Source organism: Echinops telfairi, unplaced genomic scaffold (genome assembly GCF_000313985.2).
Source record: "Echinops telfairi isolate 266 unplaced genomic scaffold, ASM31398v2 ScPeMD7_7420;HRSCAF=8458, whole genome shotgun sequence".
Lineage (NCBI taxonomy): Eukaryota > Metazoa > Chordata > Mammalia > Afrosoricida > Tenrecidae > Echinops > Echinops telfairi.
In genome coordinates, this window is record NW_022111320.1 from 19,020,162 (window position 1) to 19,047,454 (window position 27,293).

General features: G+C 46.2%; 1 protein-coding gene across 4 annotated transcripts in view; it reads left to right on the forward strand.

Moving 5' to 3' along the window:
- The window catches only part of FNDC3B (fibronectin type III domain containing 3B), a 365,496-nt gene that overhangs the window by 72,689 nt on the left and 265,514 nt on the right, over positions 1 to 27,293 (forward strand). For all 4 annotated transcript variants that reach the window (XM_045297448.1, XM_045297449.1, XM_004704080.3 and 1 more), the window contains exon 2: positions 15,375 to 15,513. In XM_045297448.1, coding sequence (XP_045153383.1) covers positions 15,403 to 15,513 — 111 coding nt within the window. In that variant the 5' untranslated portion in view covers positions 15,375 to 15,402. The remainder of the gene's footprint in view (positions 1 to 15,374; positions 15,514 to 27,293) is intronic.

A 27,293-nucleotide genomic window follows, 5' to 3' on the forward strand; every position in this document is an offset into this window, starting at 1 on the left:
GGCGGATTTCCGGGTTTGTATTCCTCTGCAGGAGTAGAAAGCCTGGCTTTCTTCCTCAGGTCGGCTGCTGGATTCGAACTGCTTTCCTTGGGTATTCACAGCCCAACGAGTGACCACCCGGGCTCCCTTTTGTCATGGTAGACAAACAAGGAGTACTTAGAACATATCAGCTACCATAGTTTCAAACACCGTGAGTCATTACATATATATATATCCATATAAATATGTTTATATGTATACATTGTCATTTACATTTGTTAGAACAGTTCTAATGTATTTGAGAGTTTTTTACCTCCCTTTGAAGAATACCCCCCCACCCCCACCGGCAATCTGCTGCATGTTTCCAGTTTGTTTGTTTTTTAAAATACTGGTCTGAATTAGTAGTGCGATTGATTACCTACATATTTGACATGGGCATTTTGTTGTCATAGGTAAATCTGAAATAGCGAACAGATACTACCTTTCATATGTCTTTGCACCTGCTAATTTGTTTCTTTGTCGAGTGTTGGTTTCATGTGAATTTTCTGTTTCAGTCCCTTATAAGCTGGAAGGAACACCTGGTGTTTGCTTTTTGTTTCGTCACATGAAGTGGAATGTAAAGCTGCTTGTGAGAATGTCGTCAGTTCTTCAAGAAATAACTTGTTTCTTTGAAAACATGCCTATGAATGGATTTTCAGTGTATCATATGCGGTCTCATGGCTTTTCCCCTTCCCTCCCTCCCTCAGATGTAGGGAGAGGAGTGGAGTGTGTGTGAGAGAGAATCATATTTTTTGTGGGGGGTGGGGATGTTTGAATCAACATCTGTCAGAATTTGGGAAAGTACACATTTAAGTAAGTGTAACTTGGGAAAAAATAGGTAACACTTATTTCCTTATGAGAAGTATAATGAAGTCGATCGTTTACAATATAAGAAACCTAGTTGTATTTACCACATTCAGTTAAATCAGGAGTCCTGGTGATGAAGTGGGCTGCTGACGGCCAGGTTATCAGTTCAAACCCACCAGTCACTGCTCGTGAGAAAGATGAAGCTTTCTCACCCATCTCAAAACTGACTGCCGGAGTCGATCCTGACGCCCGGTGGCTGTCGGGCAGAGTCGACCTGCCCCTGTGGGCTTCTGAGACTGAACTGTCCGTGGGAGTAGAAAGCCTCGTCTTTCTCCTGTGCAGCGGCTGCTGACCTTGGAGTTAGGGTCCAGTTCGTAACCCAGTCACCCCGAGGGCTCCTGTCTGCTGGACAGAAAGCGCAGGGGCGGTTCTACTCTGTCCTTGGGAGTCAGATTCAGCTTCGTGGCAGTGAGTTAAGACTAAAATAATTGTGACTGGATCCTATACAAGCCTATTCAATAACTACTTTTAATGTCTTCCTTGCTAATCAGAAACGGTGAGTGAGACAAGGGGGCATGTTTCAAAGCCACATTCACTTTCGGGGCACTTGTCGGAGTTTAAAGACAAGGAAAGAGGTCCAGCTGGGGAACCACGTGTAGGCAGTGGGACGTCCCTCAGACAAAGATTCCGTAGACCCTGGATGGCTTGTTCACTCTGTGCGGTTTTCATCAGACGGGTCCAGCGTGGCTTTGTTTTGAGCTAGGGTGTAATATTTCACTGTCATGTATTGTAAGGTTGCACCTCATGGCTTTATTTTTAGACGCCCAGAAATCTGGAACAGTGCTTGACGCATAGTATTTGGGGTACATACAATGGGTTATTTTGTTCAATACTGTTTTCCAGCTAACTTTTTCTTTAGGGATATTATTAGGTTGTTTTTGGTTTTTTTAGTTTCTTAATTATGGCGCCCTTGCAGAGTTGTAGGGTAAGTGTTGGGCTGCTAACTTCAAGGTTGGTAGTTCAAAGCCACTGACTACTCCGAGGGAGAATGATGAGATTATCTGTTCCTGTAAAGATTTACAGTCTCAGTGTAAGAAGTTCGTCTCTGTCTGATAGGGTTGCTCTGTGATAAAATGAGGTTTGCTTCAGCTACTTTAAAACACGCTGTTAAATTCCCGGGGGTGCCTTTGTGGCTGGACTTGCGGCTCGCTTGGGTAGGAGAGAGATGTACTTTCAATGAGGGTATCTCACATATACCTTTTGAATTTTGGACCATGTGCTTATTTCATTTCAAGAAAAAAGAAAAAAAAATCACTTGTAAAATTTTTATCAGCTATCCCATTTCTGTGCTTCATTTCCACATTCCTCGGTGTTATCGCCAGCTTGCTAAGAGAGCGCGCCAGCCTTGGTTTCTTACCATCACTTTCAGTCTGAGTCTTCTTGGGCAAATTACCAAACTAACCTCTCCCAGCCTCAGTTTACATCCCCGTCTGTAATAGGAGAACGCCACCTTGTTTGCATGAATGTTGTAGAGTTAGGTGAGAATAAATGTGCAAGTACCTCAACTGGTGCCTTTGCCCGTTCGGGCTGAGGGACTGGCCTTGGCGTTCTTGTTCCAAGCCCTCCCCAGAAGGCAATCACCGGCCTGGTACTTGCTTGCACCAAATTATTTTCCCTTGTGAATGGTGGGTGCTACGCAGGATAATTAGGTACCCAGGTCAAGGCACAATGTAAATTGAACTCACAACCTCCCAAATCAAACTCACTGCCAAGTTGAGTCAGATTCACTGGACAGAGTAGAACTAACCCCTTGGGCTTTCGACGTTGCAGATCATTACGGAAGCAGGTAGCCTCGTCTTTTTCCTGTGGAGCAACTAGTGAGTGGAAACATTGATGTTCCTTGCAGCTAGCAGCCTGACTTGTAGCCCACTATGCTACCAGGACTCATTTTAATTTTTAATGCAGTATTTAAAACAGAAGAGTAAAATCTATTTTGGGTTCTACTTAGTGGGAATCTGGATGTCATTTGTCTGAGCACCTGCACGTGGGAGCATCAAGAAGTTTTAGGGAAAATTCCATTGTCTTCCAAGTTCATTTTTTGCACAGTCCTTTGGAAGCCCGTCATTCTACAGATGAAGAAGCCCAGACAGAGTGCCAAATGCAGGAACACATGGGAACTATATCTCTGACAAGCCGTGGGACCTGTCACAGTATTGGGGGGACTCCAGACAAGTGGTAGTACCTAAGGGTCTGGGTGACAAGTAGGCTTCTGGTGTGAGACAGGAGAACCTATCACCCTACTCCTTGTGTCTTTACTTCTTATGATAGGTAGGTTTATTGTGGCAACCTGGCCAATAGGGACATGTGGGATTAATAACGTCAATGTTTGATTGGAGGGCAAAGATGAATGGCCTGAGCGGCCCTGCCCCCCTCTCTCTTGCTCTTTGGTGATTGGACCAGCGTGCGGCTGCTTAAGCTAGTTCGCTGCCTCAACTTGTGAGTTACACTACCTGTGGGACACCCAACCTGTGGGCCATGTCACTAGAGGTTCAGATTCTTTGAGACTTGCTTCGACATGCTGCTGGTGTGCACATTATGTGAGTTTGAGGCTGTCGGATCCTGTCGTCTTGCATTGCTTGAGTTTGATATCCCATATGGCCCTGCTTTGCTAAGTTCCTGAGCTGCTGATTGTTGGTGACCCATCCTGTTCTTTGTGGCCTGTGGCCAACTGCCTGCGTTGTTCTAGGGCAGACTCAGCTCAGCTGTCTGCTTCCTTGACCCTGGACCCAGCAGCCCTCATGAGCTGAAGGACTTCCGTATATGAACTGTTCCATGGAAGTGGGTTGAACTGGGTCTCTGTGCTGCTGTGTGGACTAATTAGCTGTTATATTCCTTCGTGCTCTATTTATCCATATCTATAATCCTAAGTGTCCTGGTTTTGTTTCTCTAGAGAACCCTAACACACTCCTCCCTATGCACTTGAGATAGAAGGGGACCCATTGCCTCTGAGTTGATTCTGACTCAAGGTGACCCTATAGGACAGGATAGAACTGACCAGGCTGGGGCTGGAAGGGAGTTTAGAGCAGGAAGTGACCTTTCTACTCGCAAACTGAACTTCTTTAGACTCATTTCACTACCTTGTCAAAAAAGATATGTAAAAAAACCTTAGAGAATTCAGACTTCCCCCTGAAAGCACATATTTTCATAGAACTCTCCTCCTTTAAAGTATGTGGTAAAGGTAGCTTGGGTTTGTGTGAGGCTATGGGCCAGAGCTTTGGCATGGCTTCTTCTAAATGACGTCAGTAAGGTGTGACGTCAACCTTGTACGCGTGTACCTTGAATCGAGGTTTTCTAATAGAAATGCAACTAATTAGGCCTGCAAACTTACTTAAGCACTGTTTCAAACAAACAAACAAACAAACAAACAAACAAACAACGAGCAAAGCAGAAGCACTTTTGGTTGGTAAACTTGTTAGGGGATAAGCCCGTTTCCTTTTAAGTCAGCATTTGTAGAATCTAAGTGTTTGGGCTGCTAACCAAAGAGTTGGCGGTTCAAGCTCACCAGCTGCTCCTCAGGAAAAAGATGAGGCTGCCCTGCGAAACCTTGGAGGAGGTTTGCCGCGAGTCTGACTCATCTTGATGTCAGCAGGTTTGGGTTCCTGTGTGAATGAGGATGTAGGTCTGTGTAGTGAAGCGATTTTTTTTCTTTCTTTCAGTTTGTAGCTTTCTGGAAAAGACTTATCTCATAGGCACCCCGTAGGACAGAGCAGAACTGCCCCTGTGGGTTTCTGAGACAGACTGTTTTACAGATATAGGCTCTTTCCTCTTCTTTCTCCTGGGGAGCTGCTGGTGGTTTCAAACTGCTGACCTTGTGCTTAGCATCAGCTCAATGCGTACTGGACTCGATGGATGGCAGTGAGGCTGTAAGAGATTTGGGCTATGTTAATGAGGGAGTATGAAAATGACCTCCAGGTACAATATAATTCTTAGATGGGCGGTGTTTCCCCCTACTCAGAAAACAGTGGCTTTGGAAAAAAGGCCCTTCCAAATGTAGACGTTCTGGACTCCAACATGATGATGCCTTGTCATGTCACGAAAACCAGTAAATAAACAATCATCATGTGTATTCCTTAGGGCAGGACGCCGTGTTAGGGTTATTTGGTGTCCTCTCTGCTGTCCAGAGCAGTCAGGTATTTTTTTTGACTTGTAGCCTGAGCGATTCATTATTTACTTATTTTAATCCCAGCGTTTTTAATTGCTGTTTGGTTTTATTTGAAACATTGCATCTCATAGGATTTCTCTGAGGATTTAAACATTCCCACGTAAACCTCCTGTGTTTATCAGTGAAGGCAGAAAGCAAGAACGTTGTTAAGTTAGAACTTTTTAGACAACTGTGATTTAACTTTACTAACGAACGCATACCAGACAAGAAGACAAATTCCAGACTATTTGTGCCTCGACCAACCAGCTGGGTGCATACCTCCAGGTACTGCTCATGTCTCAAGAGGTTTCTCTGCGCGAACAATTATCACCACGCCTTCTTTCATTCAAGTGGCAAGCCATAGCTAGAGGTCTGCTTGCCCAGTTGTATGGGACTCAGCTGTAAAAGTAGATTCATTGGCATAAAAACATAAGTGATTACTCAATGCATGCCCCCTGCCCCAGCATGCCCCCACCCTCCAGCATTTTTCTTATATTTCCCCTGCCTTTTTCTTAGGAATAAAGGGCAGACTACATTCATACACATAAGGGAAACCAACGGAGTTTTAGAGTTTGGATAAACTGTTCTTTTTAAGCTTTACTTTAGTCTGTATTAAGGAGGCAATTGTTATTTGAAGCAGCCTGTTCAGAGCAGAAAAGAACTTTAAAGGTCAATTTAGGATTTTGTCATTTCGGGAAGGAAGATGTGAATCACACCAACTTAGAGCTAATTATTGATAACCCTGGAAGAGAGCTCAAGATTTTTCCAATGCGCAGTCTGGCCAATCCACCCTCACTCCTCATACCATGCTGCTGCTTTGAGTGACGTGTAATACAGGGGCTGTCCAAAATGCTAATAAAAATCTTTAGTCTCTCCCCAGCCTGCTCCCTCTCCCGTTTAATTCGATTTTCAAAACAGTGGGGAGAAGGGCAGTGTTTTCTGCCTCCACTTACCTTCTCCTGGCTGACCAAATGTGCAGGAGAGAAAGCAGTAGACACCCCCCCCACCCCCCACTCCACCCACACCACTGAGTTTCTGGTGTCCACTGGCAGCGCTGTATATCCGGCTCCACATGGCCACACGCTAATTCCAGAGGCAGGCCCAGGGCGCTGGTGTACTGTTACTGGAACGAGAAGGGACAGGAAGGCAAAGCCAAGTTCGCCCAGGAGCAGGGAAGGTGGTGTGTTCATGGGGGAGCAGATCTCCCCCAGAATTTCAGAGGTAAAGACGGCTTTGTGTCCCTGCTTCATTTTAATCATCTTTCCCCTTTGATGGCTGCCATTGGTGTTTCCATAGTTATTACCAGAAGGCTGTTTCTTGTTTGGCGGCGAAGGTTAGCAATGACATTTTCAGGGTTTTAGGTCTTGAAACATCAGTCAGGCAGTTTACCTTTCAAAGCCAGCTTGCAGCAGGAAGGAAAGGGCTTTTCTGGAGAGGAAAATAAAATAGCAAAGGCTACCTTGACATCCCATTAGTGGTAGAACTGTGTGTAACTGGCTTGCTCTTTCTCTCCCTCCCTCCCTTCTCCCCCTCTTCTTCCTCCCTCTCGTTCTTTGCAGTGTGAATAATGCGTAGATCGTAGATCAGAAGAGTACACATTTTAGGGTGTTATCAGTCCTTGTGATGGCATAGATACACCTGATTTTTGTGGGCGGGGGGCTGCTCCATAAAACGTACTCCCTCTGACCTCTGACCTCCCTTGCTGTGCTCTGCCATTTTCTGTCGAATTTTGGACTTTCATAGATTTGTTTGTTTTTTAATTGCACCTGTGGTATAAACAAATGGAAATCAGTGGTGGAAAGGTTTATTTGTCATAATAAAGTGAGTTTCTGTTACGCTTATAAACCATGTAGAAACCACGTAAAAGATGGTCTTAGTATCAAAACCGCTGTCTGATAGCTCTCTCTAGTCATTTTGTAGTAACTTCCATCCTTGGTGAGTAGGGGCCCTTGAGTCTGGTGGGCCACCCAGTAAACAGCAGAAGGTCCTTCACCATCCTCACAGTTGTTAGGTGTGAGCTTAGTGCCGCGGCCACTGTGTCAATCCATCTCACTGAGCCAGCTGTTTGTTGCCTTTCTACTTTACCAAGCATGATGTCCTCCTCCTCCAGGTCCCTCCTGATTATTCCTCCCCTTCTCTTAAAGTCAGGAGGGCTTCAAGAAGTTTGTGGAAAATTTAATTGGAAGGTAGTGGAATTTTGTTTGAAGCTGCCTTGTCCAACGCAGTACAAAAAACCAGCCTTGGTTTTTTGGTTTTGCTTTGTTTTGCGGTGTGTGTGTGTGTGTGTGTGTGTGTGTGAATATGACTACAGCTCTTTCTCTCCTCCTTTCATTGGATCAGCCCTAAAGTTTCATGTCTTCATTACTATCATTGTATGAAGGATGAAGAGAGCTCTTCTGGTGTGTTTGTGATTGTATTTTCTGAGCTCTGACCCACCAGAGATAGTGAGTGTAGGAATCAGCTGGTGTTTGTAGTCGAGAAGGACCTGTTCTTGATGTGTCATGCTGTGGTTTTACTAGAACATTGGTTTCTCAAGCTGCAGAACAAACATGCTGTACATACGTATATGCTGTTTGGGTCATGTGAAGGCGGTCGGCTGCTCTGTGTTGTACTTGGGAAGACACTGAGCCTTCGGAATACATGACATCACGGAGAACTTTCAGTGAGTGGAATTCTGAGGGTTCTTTCCCTACCTGCTTGCCTTCCACCCACTGTCCGCAAGTCGATTCCGGAGGTTTCGACACCCTGTATAGGGTTTTCCAAGACAGCGAACCTTTCCTGGAACTGACAAGACAGCCCCATCTTTCTCTTCTCTTGCAGAGCGGCTGCTGGGTTTGAAGAGACATCTGCTTTGCGGTTAGTACACCAGTGTTTACCTGACCAAGCCACCGTTTATGTGCCCGTTGGGTTTCTGGAAGTGCTTTCTGGATTGACGCATGACAACAGAAAGCTGAAAACTGACCACCTGCATTTTTTCTGTTTGGTTCCTTCGCTGCGAGTACTTCTTTCACGTTCCCCTGGGGTAGGCTCGGAGGAGTCAGTCACAGGGCTCTGTGGGTTGTTCTGAAAGTGAACTTGGGAGCCTGCCTGGCAAAGGGCTCAGGGTGGGGCGGTGTCTGGAGGCTGGGCAGGCCTTTGGGTTCTTGGTTCTGATGGTTAACCTTTGCTTCTTTTGGTATCGCTCTGTGTCTTTCTCTCCTCATCTGAAACGCATTTGTGTGCTGTGCTGCTAGCTCACATCTTGAATTCATGTAAGGAGATTTGGGTCACCAGCCCACAGAGTAAAGGACAAGGACATTTTGTTATTAATTGGAAGGCCAGGTTCACAGACTTAAAAAACTGCCCCAGCAGTGATTGTTGGTTTTTTCCTTTCTTTCTTTTTTTTCTCGATAAGATAGAAATTCTTCGTTGTATATAATTGCTTTCTCTGGCTTTTGGAAATGGATCAGAGGTTCACTCCTGAGAATTAGGATTTTCATAAATTTGGCCCGTTTGGGCCAAAATGCCACAGAAAATCTCTTTTAGACTTGGAATGAGAGCTGCAAAGTGAGGAAAAAGTAATAAGCTGGTTGCCTAGAGAAATGTAAAAACGGAAAACCCTTTAAAAAATCATTTTATCGGGCTTGTACAACTCATCACAATCCATACATCGATTCATTGTGTCAAGCACATTTTTACATTTGTTGCCCTCATCATTCTCAAAACATTTGCTTTCTAGTTGAGCCCTTGGTATCAGCTCTTCATTTTTCCCCTCTCTCCCCGCCCCCTTTCCTCATGAACCCTTGATACTTTATAGATTATTATTATTTTGTCATGTTTTATACTGCCCGATGTCTCCCTTCACCCAGTTTTCTGTTGTCCGTCCCCCAGGGAGGGGGTTATATGTAGATCTTTGTAATCGGTTTCCCCTTTATACCCCACCTTCCCTCCACCCTCCCGAGGAAGCATTTAAGAACTAGAGGAAAGTTGTTACTTTGTTGGTATACTGCACCCTGACTGGCTCATCTCCTCCCCAGGACCCTTCTGTAAGGGGATGTCCAGTTGCCTACAGATGGGCTTTGGGTCCTCAATCTGCATTCCTCCTCATTCACAATGATATGTTTTTTTGTTCTTTGATACCTGATACCTGATCCCTTCTGCACCTTGTGATCACACAGGCTGGTGTGTAATGTAATGTGCTTCTCCCATGTGGGCTTTGTTGCTTCTCAATTAGATGGCCGCTTGTTTACCTTCAAGCCTTTACGAACCCAGACGCTGTATCTTTTTGATAGCTGGGCACCATTAGCGTTCTTCACCACATTTGCTTATGCACCCATTTGTCTTCAGCAATTGTGTCGGGAAGATGTGCATCATGGAATGCCAGTTTAATAGAACAAAGTATTCTTGCATTGAGGGAGTACTTGAGTGGAGGCCCAATGTCCTGCTACCTTAATACTAAACCTATAAATATATGCACCTAGATTTATTTCCCCTCATCATATATAAATATATGTATTTAGACCTCTATTAATGCCTTTTGCCTCCTAGTTCTTTCCTCTGTTTCCTTTTACTTTCCTCTTGTCCCACTATCATGCTCAGCCTTCATTTGTGAAAACTCTTTGTAATATTCTTTTAAAATTAGGTTTCGTTAAAAGCCTTGGGGGCGTGTTTGGACAGAATTAAATGTCTTATGAGCACCGAGGATCGGTTCATTCTAACTCCAGACTGCTTGCCCGCCACTCCAGCCACGGCCTGGCTCTGGAGTAACACCAGGCCTTGCTAGGAGGTAACCAGGGGCGCAGGGGCGTGCTGTAGTGGGAGGGAGGGAAGTTAACCAAAAGCACTGGAGTGGCATCTACCCACAGTCAATCCAAAGAATAGAACAGGCTGGGCATAAAGCACATAGGGTTTTCGTGTTAGGATGTGTGCTTAAGGGAGAGCTTGTGAAGGCCCGTGGTGGTTACCAAGTTCTTTGAATTGGATGTGTGGGTTAGAGCAGCCGAAAGAATGAAGAGCCAAGTCTTGGGGCACGTGTGTGAAGAAGAGAGCTTAGAGAATGTAGAAGAAATGCATTCTAGTAAAGTTCGTCCATTTTCTCGTTTATTGATGCCGATTTGTTTTGCGGAACAGCTTAAACCTAGTGCATTGGTAGAGACCAGTGGATGCATTACAAGACCCCTGGGGTGGGTGGGTGTGTCTGGGGGAGGCCAGAGTGGGCAGTGGGGGTGTTATGCAGCCCTGAATAAAGCACACACGTTCTGTGATACATTTGACCATGCCACGTAGAGGGGAGAAAGGGACAGGGTCCAAGACCAGGACTGTCTCATGAGATGCTCTGACTGAAATGAAAATGGTTTCGTCGCCCCCACCATCAGAGGTCACACATGGGACCAACCTTGTGACCCTCACAGCTGAGACTCAGTGGCTGAGGAAGATGGTGCCAAGGGGCTTGGGAGTTTCTGAGGTCCTCACTCAGAGACCATCATTCTCTTTACCTGTCTCTGTAATGCTCAACAGCAGTTTTAGGGCATGGCCCTGAGATTTTAGGAAAGGTGGTGATCAGACCTGCCTGATGGAGAGAGAGAGAGAGATATTAAACATAAGAATTTCTTTGTATATGTAGGATACTTTTACAGTTTCTTAGTATCTCACTTTATGGCTTAACACAAAATTGTTGTTCACAGTGAGCCAAATCCCCGAGAAAAGATAAAGCTATACCCTATTTGTTTTTTGGTGAAGTAAGAAACTATCGATAATTTCTGATGATTATTAGGTGTATGTAAATCACTGAAAGTGAAGTTAATTTTGATCCTCACCGTTAACTGCATGGCTGCCACGCCATCCATATTCATTGCTTTATGTTTTAGCGTTTGAAACGTTTGGTGGACTTCTGGAGTCAGCGGCCTGGCACGCCAGGTCTCCACGGGGTGACGTTGACTGGGTGTGCAGTTCTGCCCGGGTCTCACTAACCTGGGGTAGGGAGCTGTCGCTGTGGAGTGATTGATGACTGTGCCCAGCCTGCCCGTCAGTTTGGGTCATGAGTTTCCCCACTAACTAAGTTCCCAGTGAATAGTAGGCTTTTACTTTGGATTTGGAAAAATCACTGCTTTCCCCTCCTGTCACTGGGAAAGAACAATTGAACCGTAAACCCCGCCACGATGGCTCTCGCGTTTTGTGCCCTTCCTCGCTGTCTTCCGTGTTTTCTGATGTTCCTCCCTGTCTTTTGCTGTTCTCCTTTCTAGGCCATGTCACTGCGTTGGTTTTCAATCTGATCCTTTTAAGGGGCAGATTGGCAGGTGCTGGCTCATTTCATAGACATTTGAACAGACATCGCCCTGCCTTTTGTTAGGGGTTGTCAAGCCCGACTCCTAGAGAGCTGCTGTACAGCAGAGCAAAACACTTTCCAGTCTCGCACCGTCGTCATCGCTGCTGCCATGTCGCAGCTGTTTGGTCAAACCGTTGAGGCTCTGTTTCTCTTTCACTGACCCGCTGTTTCACCCAACATGATGTCCTTCCCCAGGGACCCATCCCTCCTGCTAATATGTCCAAAGCACCGGCCACAAAGCCTTCCCCACCCCTGCTTCCAAAGAACATTCTGTCTGTGATTCTTCTAGGACATGGGGAAGGAGCGCGCTCCAACAGCCCCGGGCAGCATCACTAGGACGTGTCTTTGAATTTGTCCTCTGGGACAAGTGAGGGAGAAGGGCAGAGAGCCGGATTGTGTCTTCCATTCTTGATGCGTGTACTCAGGGGCTCAATCTAAACGTTCTTTACCCAGCCTGCCATTTTGAGGAACACACACACACACACACACACACACACACACACACACACACTTAAACTTCAGAGATGACTGCATAATACTGTAAAGCTAAAAAAAAAAAAAGCCCCTTCCTTCCTCATGTACTAGTAGGAAGCATAAAATACCGTACAATAACATCGGAGTGGCTGCCAGTCAGTACTTTGTATTCTCCATCATTGGACCTTCCCCAAATTAGAGTGGTGTGTGTCATGATGGTGTCAGTGGAATTGTCTTTGCTAATTTTACTGTGAAGAATCAGCTTTCTTCATCAGAATAAACGAGTGGACTTTGGGTTTTGTGCTTTTATTTTTCTAGAAACTGAGTAAGTGCCTCATGAAACAGCATGATGGTATATGAACCCTAACAACTTATAAGACCTCTTATGTAGAACTTGCTTCCCCAGTTGGGACAAAACTTCATTGTTTGGTGCTCAATATAATTATTTTTCTCCATATGGGGTTATTAATGATGTGTAACAATTTGGCTACTTAAAATTTTAAAAGTTTACAATTTCTTGGGTGGGCTTTATGCATCACTTGATATTTTTAGGCTAAGGGTTTTTTGGAGGGAAAGAGGGAGTATATTTAATGGTAAGAATGGAGGTGTTTGAGAAATCTTTTAAAAAAAATTTTTATTCGGAGGTCTTACAGATATAACAGTCTGTAGCTAAGCCACATCAAGCAGTGTTGTATAATTGCTACCACAATCAAACATTCAAAACATTTCCTTCTTGAACTTGATATTTGATCCCCTTCCGCCCCCCACCCCCCATACTCCGTAGGAACCCTTATTCCTTTTTTGTGGGGCCAGATCTTAAGATGATCCAATGTATCCAATCACAAACAATTCTGCTGTTCGATCCCATTAAGCATGAAGAAATCTTTTATTTCTACCACACATCTCTAAGAGAAATTTGAGGCAACCCTTAAAGGATTGATCCCACTATTTTGTCTGTCTTGTTTATAATGAGCAGCACAGGAAGCATCGGAAGAAGATGGAAGTCACTGTACCAAAAAGAATTGGTGGTTGGCATTCAACAATTTCACGAGGTAGCAAGTAATCAGGAACCAATGGTATTGAGGGAGAAAGTCCAAATTGCACTGGAGACATTGATGAGAAACATTGTAAACAACAGAGGCAAGACTAGAGGCGCTCACTCGTCTATGTCAAGAGAGTTAGAAGACCGCTACCTGGCCCACTGACTGGAATTGATCCACATTGATGCCCATTCTGAAGAAAGGTGACCCAACAGAATGCTGGACATTATTGTTTTTAAAAACCATGAATATTACATTCAAGTAAAATTTTGCTGAAGATAATAATAAAAAAAAAATCGCAGCCCTACCCGAAGAGGGAATTTCTAGAAATCCAAGGGAGATTCCCAAGAATATGTGGAATGAGGGATATTGTCGTTGACATTAGATGGATCTTGGCTGAAAGCGGAGTACACCAGTAAGGTGCTTACTTGGGTTTTATTGATTATGCCGGCATTTGACTTCAGCGGATTATAACACATGGGAAATACTGCAAAGAATAGGAATTCCACCACACTTAATTTTGCTCCAGAAGGACTTGAGCCAGTTATTCAAACAGAACAAGGGAATCCTGCGTGTCGGGACTGTGTCCTTTCACTTGGCTTCTTCTATATGTTGAGCACGTGGTCGTCTGAGAAGCTGGACTATAGGAAGAAGAATGCAGGATGGGAGGACGGTGTGTTACCAACCTCTGACGAGATGCCGGTGACACAGCCATGCCAAGGTGACTTGAAACTCTGCTGCTGACGTACTGCACGCCTTCAGTGTGGATCGCAGCTCAGTGTACAGACAACCAACCCAGGTCTTCACAACTGGACGGACCGCTAGGGACATCATGGTACATGGAGAGAAGTTGGCAGTGGCCAGCCGAATGTCATTCTTTTGACTTGGATTTACAGACAATGCCCATGGAAGCATCCGTCAAGTAATCGGGTTATGGATTGGAATGGGGAAGTCTGCTGCAAAAGACCTTTCAAAGTGTTTGAAAGCAAGATGTGCCTTTACAGACTCAGGTGTGCCTTACTCAAGGTATTTTCGATTTTCGTTGACTCCTATGCAAGCAGAAGCTGCCCAGTGACTAAGGAAGACTGAGGAAGAATTGCTGCCTTTGAATTCAGGTGGCGATAAGGAATGCTCAATGTGTGTGCCATGGACTGCCAACAAATGAACAAACTTGGATTTCAAAGGAGTACAGCCAGGATGCTCCTTAGATGGGAGCTTGGTGCGACTTTATCTCCTGTATTTTGTACTCGTTATCAAGAAAGACCAGTCCTGGGAGAGGGAGAGGAAGGTCCTGCATGGTAAAGGAGCGGGTTAGTGAGAAAGGGAAGATCCTCGATGAGATTATTTGACACAGGGACGGCGGCCCCAGTGAGCACGAGCCTAATAATTGTGAGGGTGACACAGGACCGGGCAGTGTTTTGTTTGCTTTCTTGAATGAAGGGTTGCCCTTGGTTGGCACTAAGGCCCATTGTAAGTTATTGTGCTTTGACTTTTGCTTTGTTAGTTACTTTACAGATAATTCTGCACGCTTTTGTTCACCCCTGTGTTAGTCCAGGTTGACTAGAAAGACAAATTCGTAGACACTTACGTGTAGCAGAAAGAGCTTTATATCAAAGAGCAATTTGTATGTTGAGAAAATATCCCAGCCCAGTCCAGATCAAGTCCACAAGTCTGATATTAGCCCATATGTCTGATGCCTATCTATCAAGTCCTCTTCTGATTCACGCGACACATGCAGTGATGCAGGAAGATCACAGGCCAGTGAGTGGAAAGTCTCGTGGATTCCGTGGCGGTGGCAGCATCTCAGCGCTGCTGTGGGACTTCACGTGGCTCCTCCAGTTCCAGGGTGCTGACTGCATCAGTGTAGCTCCATGTGGCTTGTCAGCAGGAAGACGAAACAGAGTGTCTGGCCACCAGGGATCTGTGTCTCTTCATCATGCCCCCAAATGAGGTCACCAAACTGTGACCTTACTGACAGGCTAAACTCCACCCCTTCACTCTTAATAGTCTAGAGTTGACACCAGATTATGTATTTTACCAGAGTCCCCTTTACCGTCTCAGAAGGAGGCCTCACTGTATCTTAAGAAAGGCCCTGAGGGACTGTAGTCATTGTTGTTCAAGCCAAAAATCATTGTCCATGAGTTAATTCCGACTCGGCTGGCTACCCAGAGTAGAAGAGTTTTCCATAGGGTTTTCACTGGCTGATTTTTCTTTAGGAGATTGCCATGTGTTTCTTCCAAAGTGCCTCTGGGTGGAATCGAACTGCGAAATTTTCCATTAATAGCTGTATTTGTTAAGTGCTTACTCTACTACATGTATAAAAAAGTGTATCTAGAGGTGTGCGCAGTTGTAATCACATGGCAGCTTGGGGGATGCAGGTCGTTGGTTAGTTACTTTGTCTCTTTCCTTTATCCCTCACGGGACCTGACAATAACAATACAATTAGAATGATTTTAATTTCTGCTGACCTGTAGCTTGATGATATGTTCTGTTGTAGGCGACTAACAAGAAAATGTTGGTTCTTTTGCAGGAAGCCAGTTGAGGGCGATTCTCCATGAATGTACGTCACAATGATGATGACAGACCAAATCCCTCTGGAACTGCCCCCGTTGCTGAACGGAGAGGTAGCCATGATGCCTCACTTGGTGAATGGAGATGCAGCTCAGCAGGTTGGTGAAGTAAAGCAACATTGAAGTCTGATTGTTGAGTAGCTTTTTATTCAACGATGGGGATTGTGGTTTCATGCCCCCTGCAGAACAGGCCACCTTACCTTGTTTAGCTCGTGTTCTGGAAGCATCAAAAGCTCTTTTATATCTGAAGTGAGCCCTTTTGATATGTATACACAAATCTTTGGAATCAGGACTGTACTCATGTCAGCTCCCAGGCCTGAAAGGATTGCTTGGTTTGCCAGAACTGACTGTTCGGAGGGTCAGGAGTTGATCTTATTCAAGGATAGGGACCTCAATAAGATGCATGAGTAGGCTGTGAGTCCACACGGACTCCTGGACCATGAGGGCCTCCCTGTGTAGAGCCTCGGGCTCAGCAAATGGTGGTACTTACTGTGCCTGTCAGACTCCTTTCTCACTAGTTCTTGCTCACATTACGGGGTTGGGAAAGATCATTTTTGAGCTCATTCATAGATCCTGTGGGAGAAAATTTAAATGAGCGAAACTTTGAAGCATTTGTTAGAGCTCGAAATATTTATTATTGCTGATAACATAAATGAACTTTTATTGACTCGAAAAACTGGGTTCACTCAGCCTTGTGCTAAATAAATATAATTTGGTTCTAGTGCACTGTCTTAGAAGCATACAAGTAGAAGTCAGTTTCTAGAGGGGTAGTATTGGGAACAATCCCTTAGAATGTTTCCCCAAATGTACTGATTCAACTAAGTGTATCCATCATTTATTTGAAGCCCTTAACTGCCTCTCCTGTATCTCTTAATGTCATAACCACACTCTCCATTCATCCTGGTCCATTAATCCTGTTGGAGCTTACCTCACTGTTTAATTATTCACTCCTGGTTGTCTCTTACACTGAACGTGAAACACTTGTCATCAAAGAATCCCGAGTTGATGCTCATGAAGGCTTGTGAGGGGCAGGCGTTTCATCTCTTCTTCCTAAGTGGAGCCTAGCAGCGGTTCTCAGCCTGTGGGTCGCGACCCCGTTGGGGGTCAAACGAGCCTTTCACAGGGGAAACCCGATTCATAACAGTAGCAAAATTGCAGTTATGAAGTAGCAACGAAAATAATCTTATGGTGGGGGTGGGGTGGGGTCACCACAACATGAGGAACGGTATGGAAGGGTCGCGGCATTAGGAAGATTGAGAACCACTGCATAGGGTATTGCCTTCACACCCTACCTCCCATTCCTCATTGACTTCAGTCTTAATGCATGTCTTCTGGTAAGCCTCTTTCAGTCTGCCAGCAAGCCCGACTTGCTTTTTCTCAGGAACAGTCCCTGAATCCCCACATCGCCATATCCACAGTTTCCATGGCCACTGTGGGAGTCCACGCCATCATCTCACAATAGGGGGAGGATAGCCCTTCCCACGGTCCCTCTGCATTTACTCTTGCCCTACCAGAACACATTCTCCATACAGCGCCTTAGGGACCTGCTGTCCGTTCTTGGCTTAGGACCTTCTTAGAATACCTGGAATTAACCCCGAGTGTAGTGCTTTGGCATGCCAGCATTGGTGTGACCTCCCCTCTCTCCCTTGCTCCCCCTACATTGCTTGCTCCTCTGCCTGCTGGATCCTGGCCATGCATGGGCAGAATTCAGAGTGCTGCGAATGGTTTCAGGGTGTGGTTCTTGCTGTTCGTTCTTTCTTACCCATAAAAAGAATGAGCAAAGCAAGGCTTTCAGAAAGTAGCTTGGTTCTCCCAGATGCTCCTGCCTGATTGGCAGTTGCGCCCGTGGCTCAGAGACCCGAGGCCAGCACTCCGTTTTGTTGTGCACCGTTCCTGTGCTGTAATGGTTACCTCCTCATTTCTGCTGCTGGATCGACAGAGAATGGGCCTTTTGTTGTTTCCCTGCCAGTATGCGGAGCCTTCAGTTACTGCCCCCCCCCCCAAGTTTTCTCTTCATTAGTAAATCTGCACACAGAATGAATAGAAACTGCCAGGATTGGGGAGGTCCTCCGAAGGCCACATGGCCATTTCTCTACTCCATGCGGATACTGCTTCATCATTTTGATAAACTAGCTTGGTAATTCCACCTGGGAAAGCTTTTCTATAAAGCCAATAAGCCGATAGATCTAATAAATTATCTGTTTTATAGACGGTTGAAAATCAAGACTTTTCCAAAGGGAAGGAGATCTTTCCCTCTTTCCTAGTAACCCGAGTAATAAATAGGTTTTGATTGTGTGAGAAGCATTAACATTTATTTATTAACAGGCTATGGCAAGACAATCTGTTGATTGGTATTAACTCTACATTTCCCGTGACAGGGCACATTTGTGCTGAGAACAGGGCACGTTTGAAATCTCTCTCAGCAGGCTCTGTCATCACAGGATGCTCTCTCCTGGCCTGATGGTACCTCTGTGTCCCTGTGGCTCCGCTGAGGCAGTGACCCCTGTGCCTGACAGTTTCCTCTCCTTCCTGCCCTCGGGGTCCCTGTCTTATGCCTCCCTCCTTCTGTGAGAGTCCCTACCCTTCCTCCCTTTTGGTCCTAACAGCCCTGCCCTACTCTCGTGTGGCAGAGCTCACGAGGCCTGTAAGCGAAATCAGGACGAAGGCGCACAGCAAAGATAGCTAGAGCGAGCAAAACCAAAAATGGTGGAGGCAGACCAGAGAGGCTGAGGGGAAAGGGGAAAGATCGAGGACCCCGAGAATGGATAAAGAGACCAAAGAATCCAAGACAGGCCCCAGCCTTTGGGGACTGCATGGACCGTTGAGTGCTCACCAGCGCACCTGTTGGTCTTTGCTGCTTACTGCTCACAGCCCGGAGACACGCGGTGCTCGAGGACCCTGTGCTTTAGAATCTGTGTGCCAGGGACACAACAGAGACAACGATTGCTGCACATGCTTTCTGGAAGGCTGTGGTCGAATCCTTGCCTTCTGTGGGGGGAAGTCCGGTTCGATTGCTGGCCGGTGGCCCCCACCCCCACCCCCATCTGTCAGCGGAATCTTGTCTGCTGCGGTGTCGAACAGGTTTCAGTGGGACTTGCAGATCAAGATGGACTAGGAGGAAAGATCTGGCAATCGACTTCCCCATGTCAACTATCGGAAGCCCTGTAGGTATCAGTGGTCACCTCCACCACTGGTCCAGCGGGATGGCACAGGGAACCAGGCAGCGTTTTGTTCCTCTGTGCATGGGGTGCCATGAAATGGGGCAGATGTCAACAGCTGCTCGCCACAACCCTTCCTGGGCTTGAATTGTACCTTCTCTCTGGGACCATACGTTTCCTATTAAGCACCTTTTGGAGGTACTGGGTTGACTTTAGCAATGGCACTGCAGGCACCAGGTGACAGGCCCTGGGGGCAGATAGTTTAAGGTGGTGGCACTTTAGCCACCTCTCAAGCCTACCGTCAGAAGGCACCCACTGGCCACGGGCTCTGCCTCTGAATGTCTGGTAGGCGTGTGCATGGTACAGCTTACCAGGTATGTGTTTACAGCATTCTTAATACTTTGCAGCTGTGCGAGGGCCATTTCTAAACATCTCCATGTATGCAAAAGACCCACCACTGTTAGGAGAAAGCTTTTCAATTCCTACAGCCCTCCTCCTGATTTCTGTTCTGATGGGATCTGGGTTTCATTAGCAATCGTTCTTGGCAGCGGGCTTCTCCACCGTGTTCTGGCAATCTAAATAAGAGACACTATTAATTTTCATCATCTGAAGTCACGTTAAGTTTGAAAGTAAGGTTTGTCATTTTATATAGTAAGCAGGAATGAAAGTGAGAACAGTGATTTGAAAAATAAAACAACCCAAGTGTCCCCATCATGACCCCAGAGATCTTTTTATGGATTAATAGCCCAAAAGAAAAACAGCAACGATGCCCAAAGCAGGTGAAAGCAACTTACTTGACAGCTTTACTTAATCTATTTTTTGGGGGGGTGGGGGTGGGGAGGCAATTGAGGTATAATGCTATATACCGTACAAGGGAGCTTCAGAAAGTTTGTGGAAAACTCACATTGTCTTTTAATTCCATTTTCCCCATGAACTTTTTGAAGTCCCCTGGTGCATTTCCGAATTCTTCCCCTCCTAATCCTGAGTCCAAACTTGGCTTCCGTGAGTAACCTTTTTGTGCTGTGGTAGGTACTGGCTCGTAGATGTTTGAAAGTTTAAAGTCCAGCCAAGTGAAAAGTTGGCTTCCCTTAAAACACCATCCTATTCTTGAGCTGTAGAACCAGGTTCGACCTGGATTTTTATGTGTGACTATAGAAATTACAATAATGCCCTTCAGTAATTTGAAAATTGATGCCTGTGCTCACATTTTTCTAAGCCAGTGGTGTATTAGCTGTCTTTATTATGGACCTAGAGCACGTCATAGAGACTTAAAAACACGTAGCAATTAGCTTTGAGCACAAAAGGGTAATAAGCAGCAGGCCAATGTGAGGCATTTCTCTGTCGGCTTAGTGTCTTAGTAATAATATTTGAGGAAGAGTTACAGCAGCTACACAAGGAAGTCACCGAGAAAGACCGTGATGTTCACGTCGGGGAGCAGGGTCTCCTGATTTGGTCTTTGATACGTAACGAGCGTCTCGAGGGCACGTGGCTCCCTCCTTCCGTTCTTCCCGGCTTTCTTCCTCCTGCCGATGCCGGTCGGCTCCTGGTGAACCTGGTCTGAGTTAGACACCTCACCCACGGAGTAGCTGGTTGGCATTTTCTGTCTGCCATCCTGTATTTCTTATTTCTTGACTCTTTCTTTGTTGTTCTTTTCTTTCAAGCGTTCCAAATAGTCATTGTTCATAGGTGGTCTTCATGCCTCTTCTTCACGAAGCAGATCTCCGTAAATAAACGCAGAAGACGTGGCTCTTCCTAGCTCAGCACAGACATGTCAACAGGTTTACCCCGGACGGACGCCATGGGGGTGAGGCTGCCTCAACCAGATCCCGCCTTCTGACTTTGGCCTATTTTTGTTTATTACCATTTAGCCTGTCACTCCTCAGAGAGAGTTCGTTTTCTTTGCTCTGTTGTGTTTTTCCATTCGAAAGCTTCCGTCTCCCCGGAGGGAACACACAGCCAGTGTTTTCCCGGTGTGTTCTTTGGGTGCACGTTTCCAGACAGCACGTTGGACTCTCCACGCTCAGACGGTGCTCCCCATCGGCTTGCCTTTGGCGCCACATGTGTCTCTCCCCAGTCCGGCCACCTTTTGGGTGATGGTTGCTCTTGCTTATTAATGATTTCCCTGCAGGGCTTTCATGCATATGGTACTTTTACGCCCTCTCCCTGCAGATATCTTAGGAGCCACCCTGTCAGGGAGACCCTTGAAGAGGTTTCCATAGATCAGGGTGAGTCAAAAAGTATTGCTATGGGCATCTAGTTCACACATGCATAGGTTTATTCCCAACAGAACAGGCTTAAGCCTGTCTCTGCCATTGATGGATGACCGCAGACAAGTTCTCTGGGTAATACGCCTGGCTTAGTCTCCTTAGAGAGCCTTCAGAAAAACAAACAAGCAACCCAGTCCAGTCAGACAGTTCCCAGGGAACTGCTGACCCAATTCAGTCCAAGGCCGAGAGGTCAGCTCAGAAGAGGATGATGATGGTTTTTGTGTCTCTGAAGGGGTAACTTAGCAGATGTCCTCACAGGCTTCAGGAGGATCGCGGGGACTTTTTAGGCTGTAAAAATTTTATTGGGGAACTTGACCCCGTTCACCCTACAGCCCTAATCTTGCCCCTTGACCTTTCGGTGTCTGTAACGCTCAACATTCAAAGGGAACTGGATTTGAGTCTTGAGGATGCTGTTTTGATGGGGTGTAAACCAAAAAGCATCGCATTCTTCGGGGAAGGGTTAGCTCGACGGAAACTCACCTTTAGAAGTGTACAGACATCGGTGGGGGATCTGTTAAGAAACAAGTTTCACATTTTGGTATTTTTGTTCGATCTTGATGCCTACACTTTTGTAGCAGTACTGTTTGACATGCCCTCACATCACAGACACAGTGTATTCCTCAGCAATTCCAACAGAAAGGGAAAAGTCTTCCATGCGGCATAGTTTAGAAAAAGAATTCCCAGCCGCCGGGAGAAAAACTGGGGACTGGTACTTAAATGGCAGGTTTAGTTTGGTGAATAATATTAGGTGACGGGTTCTCTTATGATACAATCCTACATAGACTCCGGCCAAATGCTGAGTTGTTTGGGAATCCACGTATCAGGAAGCTAAGTTTCGACTCAGATTCTTCTGCATCAAGGTGTCTGAGAAGTGTACAAGTTGTGCAAACAGTGACATAAAATTATGACTGCAAACTGCCATCCTCCAGCCCTGCATTACTTCTGCAGGCCTCTAGGGTCAAAATATTATCTTCCGCTCGTCTTTGAGATTTAGAAAGAAGACGTGAGGATAGGATTTGTGTCGATACTTAGAGAGTGATTGAAGAATAGATGCATCTTACTTTTAATGGACTTGTTTTAATAAACATTTATCAAATGTTGACTATGCTAGCACTGTATGAAGTTGACACAAATGAATGATACTGTTCTTGCCCCGGAGGAATGAGCAGTTGAGTTGGGGAGAGTAATCTGGTTTACTGGGGGCGGGCGGCGGGAGGGAGGAAAGACCGTCTTTGCATCTAGGGTCCTCGAAGTCCTGGGCCTGTTGATCCCCCGAGTGCCGAGTGACCACAGGGCAGGGATGGGGATTGGTGCTGGGTTACAGACCAGGCTGAGAAAATGTGTGCCAGGAGGCTGCCGAGACCCAGAGAGGAAGGACCCTTAACTTGTAGTGCAGGGCTCTGATTTAGAGTTTGCACACTGCCTACCCACTGAAAGAACAACTTCTGGTAGGAGCGTTTTGTGCAAGGCAGCGCTAATGTCCAGGGCTTGTGCCACCTCTTCTGTGTTGAGCCTCTGTATTTCACTATTCTCGTTGAGGATCTGTTTCTTCTCTTCTGCTCCAAGTCATGGCCCCTTGCTGTCTATCACTCAGCTGATGGGTAGATAAGAGCACCCCTTAACCAGAGCCACTGTCTAGCAGTAACAGAGGCAAGTACCCCGGGTTCTGAAGGCCTCCTTCTAACCTTTAGAAAGGTGCATGTTCATCCAGGCCCGTGGTCTGCATTTTGAAGCCTCCCTCCCTCAGGGTTGCCAATTCTGAGCACTACAGAGGTTGCTGAGAAGGCATAGCCAGTGCAGCAGCTCTGTCTCACGAAGGAACATGCCGATGCTGTGCTAGCAGAGGGTGCTGTTGGGTGCGGCACCCACAGTAATTACGACACGTGACATATAATTAGGACAGCTCTGCGCTGTCTGGGTTGAGAGACACTTTAGAATTTAATTAGCCAAAGGCAGTCATGATGAGAAGCAAGATGTAGTCAGGTTCCTTAAAATGGTAGAAATTGAAATGCCAGAGAGAGAAGATTAAGAGCCACTATTGGCGTGGCAAGGTTGCACCGTGGAATAATGGCAAGTGGAACTTTCCAGGGGGGTTAAAATGATGACTGTCTCCCACTCGTCGTCGCAGTGTTTGGCTGCATTGGGTCGCATTGCAAGCTTGGGAGAGCAGGGCTGTGTCTGTCTCGTTTGTACTGTGCCTTGGGTTGGAGGTGGCACTCAACACATCTCTCTGGGTGGGTGAAAGAGGGAGCCCATTTGGTTCATCTGAAGCAGGGTTTGAAAGCCTGCCACTTGTTGCATTGGCCACAAAGGCGTGTCTTCTTTGAACTCTCCAGAAGGATGGGGCCCCGATACATAAAAATTAAAGGACAGACAAACTTTTTAGTGTCTCTGGATGTATCGGGAGATCTGCTGACACACCCTGGCTGGCCTTTCTACGTGGCCACAGTTGATTGGCGAAACACGCCAGCTGCCCGCTTTACTCGGGAATATGGCCTCAGCCCCTCCCTACTCCACGTCACTCAGTTGCCCAAACCTGCCTGGGCTCTCTGGTCATCTGGGTTTGAGCCTGAGTTTGGGATCTTGCTGAACTTTTGAAATTGCACCCCATGCTCATTCAGAGTGTGCTTTAGATACGTAAGAATGCGTAAGATTTTTAGGGCACACACATTGTTCATCATACATTGTACCATCATCAGTGATGGCAGCTGCTCCTGTGGGGAGAGATGTGACAGTCTGATTCTCGAACTATGGGGACAGGTAGTTCTGCTCAGACCGATGGGGTCACTATCGGCCAGAATGAACTCTATAGCTAGATGTTTCCACTTAATTGAGCTTCCTAGAGGGCTTTGTTTAAGTGTATTAGCAACTCGGATCTACGTATTTTTTTAGTGGGCCTGGGGGAGATAGGCATTTTTCATTGGCTAGTATTTAGCCCCCAATGTATGCCACATTGAGCCTCCAGCCAGCGTTTGTTGCTGATTGCCCTGAAACCCCGTTGAACCCACCTGCATGGAGTAGCACTGCTCCATCGGGTTTCCAGGTGTGACCTTCAGGGAGCAGACTGCCAGGCCTCCCTTCCAAGGTGCCTCTGGGTGGGTTCCTTCCCTCCCTCCGTAGTTCAGTATTAGGTGTTCAGGAGCACTTTCACCCTTTGCTCAGCCCAGCGACTCAAAACACCAGGCTCACTACCATTGAGTCGATGCCTGCCCACAGTGACCCTGTGGCACAGGGTAGAATTGCCCCAGGGAGTTTCTGAGGCTGTAACCCTTGACAGGGGGAGAGAGTCACATATTTTTCTCCCATGGAGCATCTCGTGGTTTAAAACTCTGGACCTTGGGGTTTGCAGCCCCACATGTGACCACTGTGCCATGTGGACTCCTGGTGGGACTCAAAGGAAGGGCGAAGAAGCCAAGGGCCTTTATTTTACTATTTACAGTCATGATAGGGAACGTCAAGTACAGATGTCATACAGACCCTCCGTTTATAATGTTGTGTGCCATCCCCAAGAATTGTGGCTTCCTTAAGGATTAACTGAAATCGATGTGTTTTTGGAAGTAAACTTTTATTGTGATTTAGATGACAGTTTATAGTTTTTCTAGAGTTTTATGTTTAGCGGTGTATCAACATTGTGTTTCAACTCATCCATTTCAGTCCCCGCAGTGTACCATGGCTGCTTCTACTTCCTCCCTGTGTTTCCCGCTCCATCCCTCCTGCCCTGACCTGATGAACTGTGCCCCGGGGTAAAATGCTGCCCCTTTGATCTTAAACTCACTGCCATCAAGTCAATGCTGACCCCTAACGACCTCGCAGGACAGGGCAGAACTGCCCCTGTGAGTTTCTGAGATGCAGTGGAAAGCCTTGTCTTTCTCCCGAGCAGCGGCTTGTGTTCCAAAGTGCTGACCTTGCTGGGAGCAGCCCGATGCCCAGTACACCACCAGGGCTCCTTTCTGGGTGATTATTTATAATGGCGGTGAGTTGAGTTCCAGTCTTGAAGGGCGATGTAACTAAGGACAATCTACTTGGAGGTTCCCACCAGTCTCTAGTTGACCATCAAGCCTGGTCTCTTATGGTTTTGAAATCTCTTCTACATTTTCCTCCCACTTGACTCAGGACCTCCCTATAGGCTCCTTCCCAGCACAGTTTTGGTAGTGGTAGCTGGAGCCCACCTGGTTCTGGACTTAGGGTTGTGGGAACTGATGTTTGCATGCTCCATTAGTCCATTGGACTGATGGTTTCCATATGTCTTTTGATTTCCATCACGCTTCGTTCCTCTGGTTGGGGAAGACCGGTAGTTACACTTCAGAAGCAGCTGCCCAGGAGTGGTGAACTGTGTGAGGCAGTCGACCTCGATGTACCCTGAAACTCCATGGTGCTGATCCCCTGGGCCCGGTGACTTTTTCCGTCAGGGTGTTTGGTTCTGTCCCAGGAGTGTGTGTGACTCTGTCCCCTGAATGCTCTGCTAGGCATTTTGGGGAAACATTTCTGTATTAACCTTTTCTTTGCATATGATTACGTTTGGTCCCGGATTTCTGTTTTCTGATAGTCAGGTTTTTCTTTGACAAAGGTTTTACTTGCCGCGTTGGTACGGTGTGGTAGCCATTGCTGTGTCCCTCTTCTATAGTCATTGATGTGTGTGCTTCATCTCAAACCAAACCAGGCATCTTGCCATTGAGTGATTGTGACTCACAGCGACCCCATATTTCAGAGGAGAATTGCCCCATAGGGTTTCCTCATCTATAATCTTTTCCCCCCAAAAACCATTTTATTGGGAGCAAATACATAGGTATAGTTCCATAGTTCAGTCACATCAAGCAGTATTGTTCAATTGCTACCACAATCAATTCAAAATATTCTCTTCCTTTTTGAACTCCTTGATACCAGTTCTTCTGTGCCCCCCCCACGCACCCATTCTTGTACCCCCCAGGAACCCTCATTCTACTTGCTGTCTCAGTAGGCTCATCAACAGAAAAATATGTAACAAAAACTCAAGATGATCACCCCAATGACAAAATTCATCTGGGAGAAACCCCAATATGAACCCCAAGCCCTAAAGAAACACAGAAAATGTTGAAAACTAGATCAAGTTGAACATGCATCAGGGAGGAGGGACCAACTGATAAGGTTTTAACTGTTCAAGTCAGGTTTATCATTTTCATCTCCTGTCATCATCTCTCCAATGCACTCACTCTGTGTGGTAACCGGTTTCTTCCCATTCCACTCCTGTGGATAGGGGCATCACAGAGGCTTATTGTAGATCTCACAAACGTATCCTGGCCTTCCACTGTCATCCATAGCCTTGTGCAAACCACAGTCTCACAATTTAGTCTGTGATACTATTCCCTCCTTTGGTTTTGGATTATATGCTTTACGATCCTTCCGTCATTGATATTGGCGTGCTTCTCCTGTGTGGACTTGGTTGACATTTCACTTAGATGGCTGCTTGTTTGGAAATAAGCCTTTAAGATCCCAGATGCTGTTTTAGCTGATAGCCGGGCACCATCTAATTTCTTTACCACACGTTGCTATAGCACCCATATCTTCTGTGCTGCCTTCTTGAGGGCGAGTATCAAGCCAGGGCCATGATGTAAGAATCATCTCTAGGCTTTATACAAGAAGTCACCAGGTCTTTCTTCTATGGCACCGCTGGTTCGGTTTGAACCCTCAACTTGTAGGTGAATAATTGAGCACAGACTTTGAGCCTCCTGTCGTATGACCTTCATACGGACTCAGAGCACAGGAACACGTGTTGTTGGTGCCAGCAAGTCAGTCTGGGCTCATAGTGACCCCATGTGGGAGACGAGAACTGCTGCCCGATAGAGTTTTGTAGGCTGTGGTCTTCGTGGGAGCAGGTCACCAGGCCTTTCCATTACAGAGCTGCAGGGTAGGTTTGAAACGCCAGTAAGCTATGTATATGTACACACACACACACACACACACACACGTTGCCGTGAAATCATAGAAACCCTTATTAAACCAAAATATCAAGCTGTGAGACCATAGTTTTCTTCACAAATCTCCCGTCTAGGTGTATATTCCTTGGTAGGAGATGTGTCCATCTCTTAGACTTCCCTGAGTAGTTCAGTGCATTTCAACTGTTCAAAATACCAGCTTTGACATCCTCAAGGGACTCAATTCATGCTTCTTTTCCGTGATTTTCGAGTTTGGGGGACAAACAGACGTCCGAAGGGGTTAAAATCAGGGCTGTTGGATGGATGGGTCAGGTTTCCTAAAGAAATTCTAGGGCCGCCCTTGCTACCCTGGAAGAATGAGCAGGTGTCTTGTCTCGATGTGGGGAAACATTTCTTGGTACAACTTTCCTGGAACTTTAATTGGCAGTACATTTTGAGATTTTAAAATTCTTCCTAAATAAAATCTCCATGGCCATCCTGTGTCCTTGGAGAAAACCAGTTACGAAGATTATCCCTTAGGAATCCCCCACAACCGTCACAAA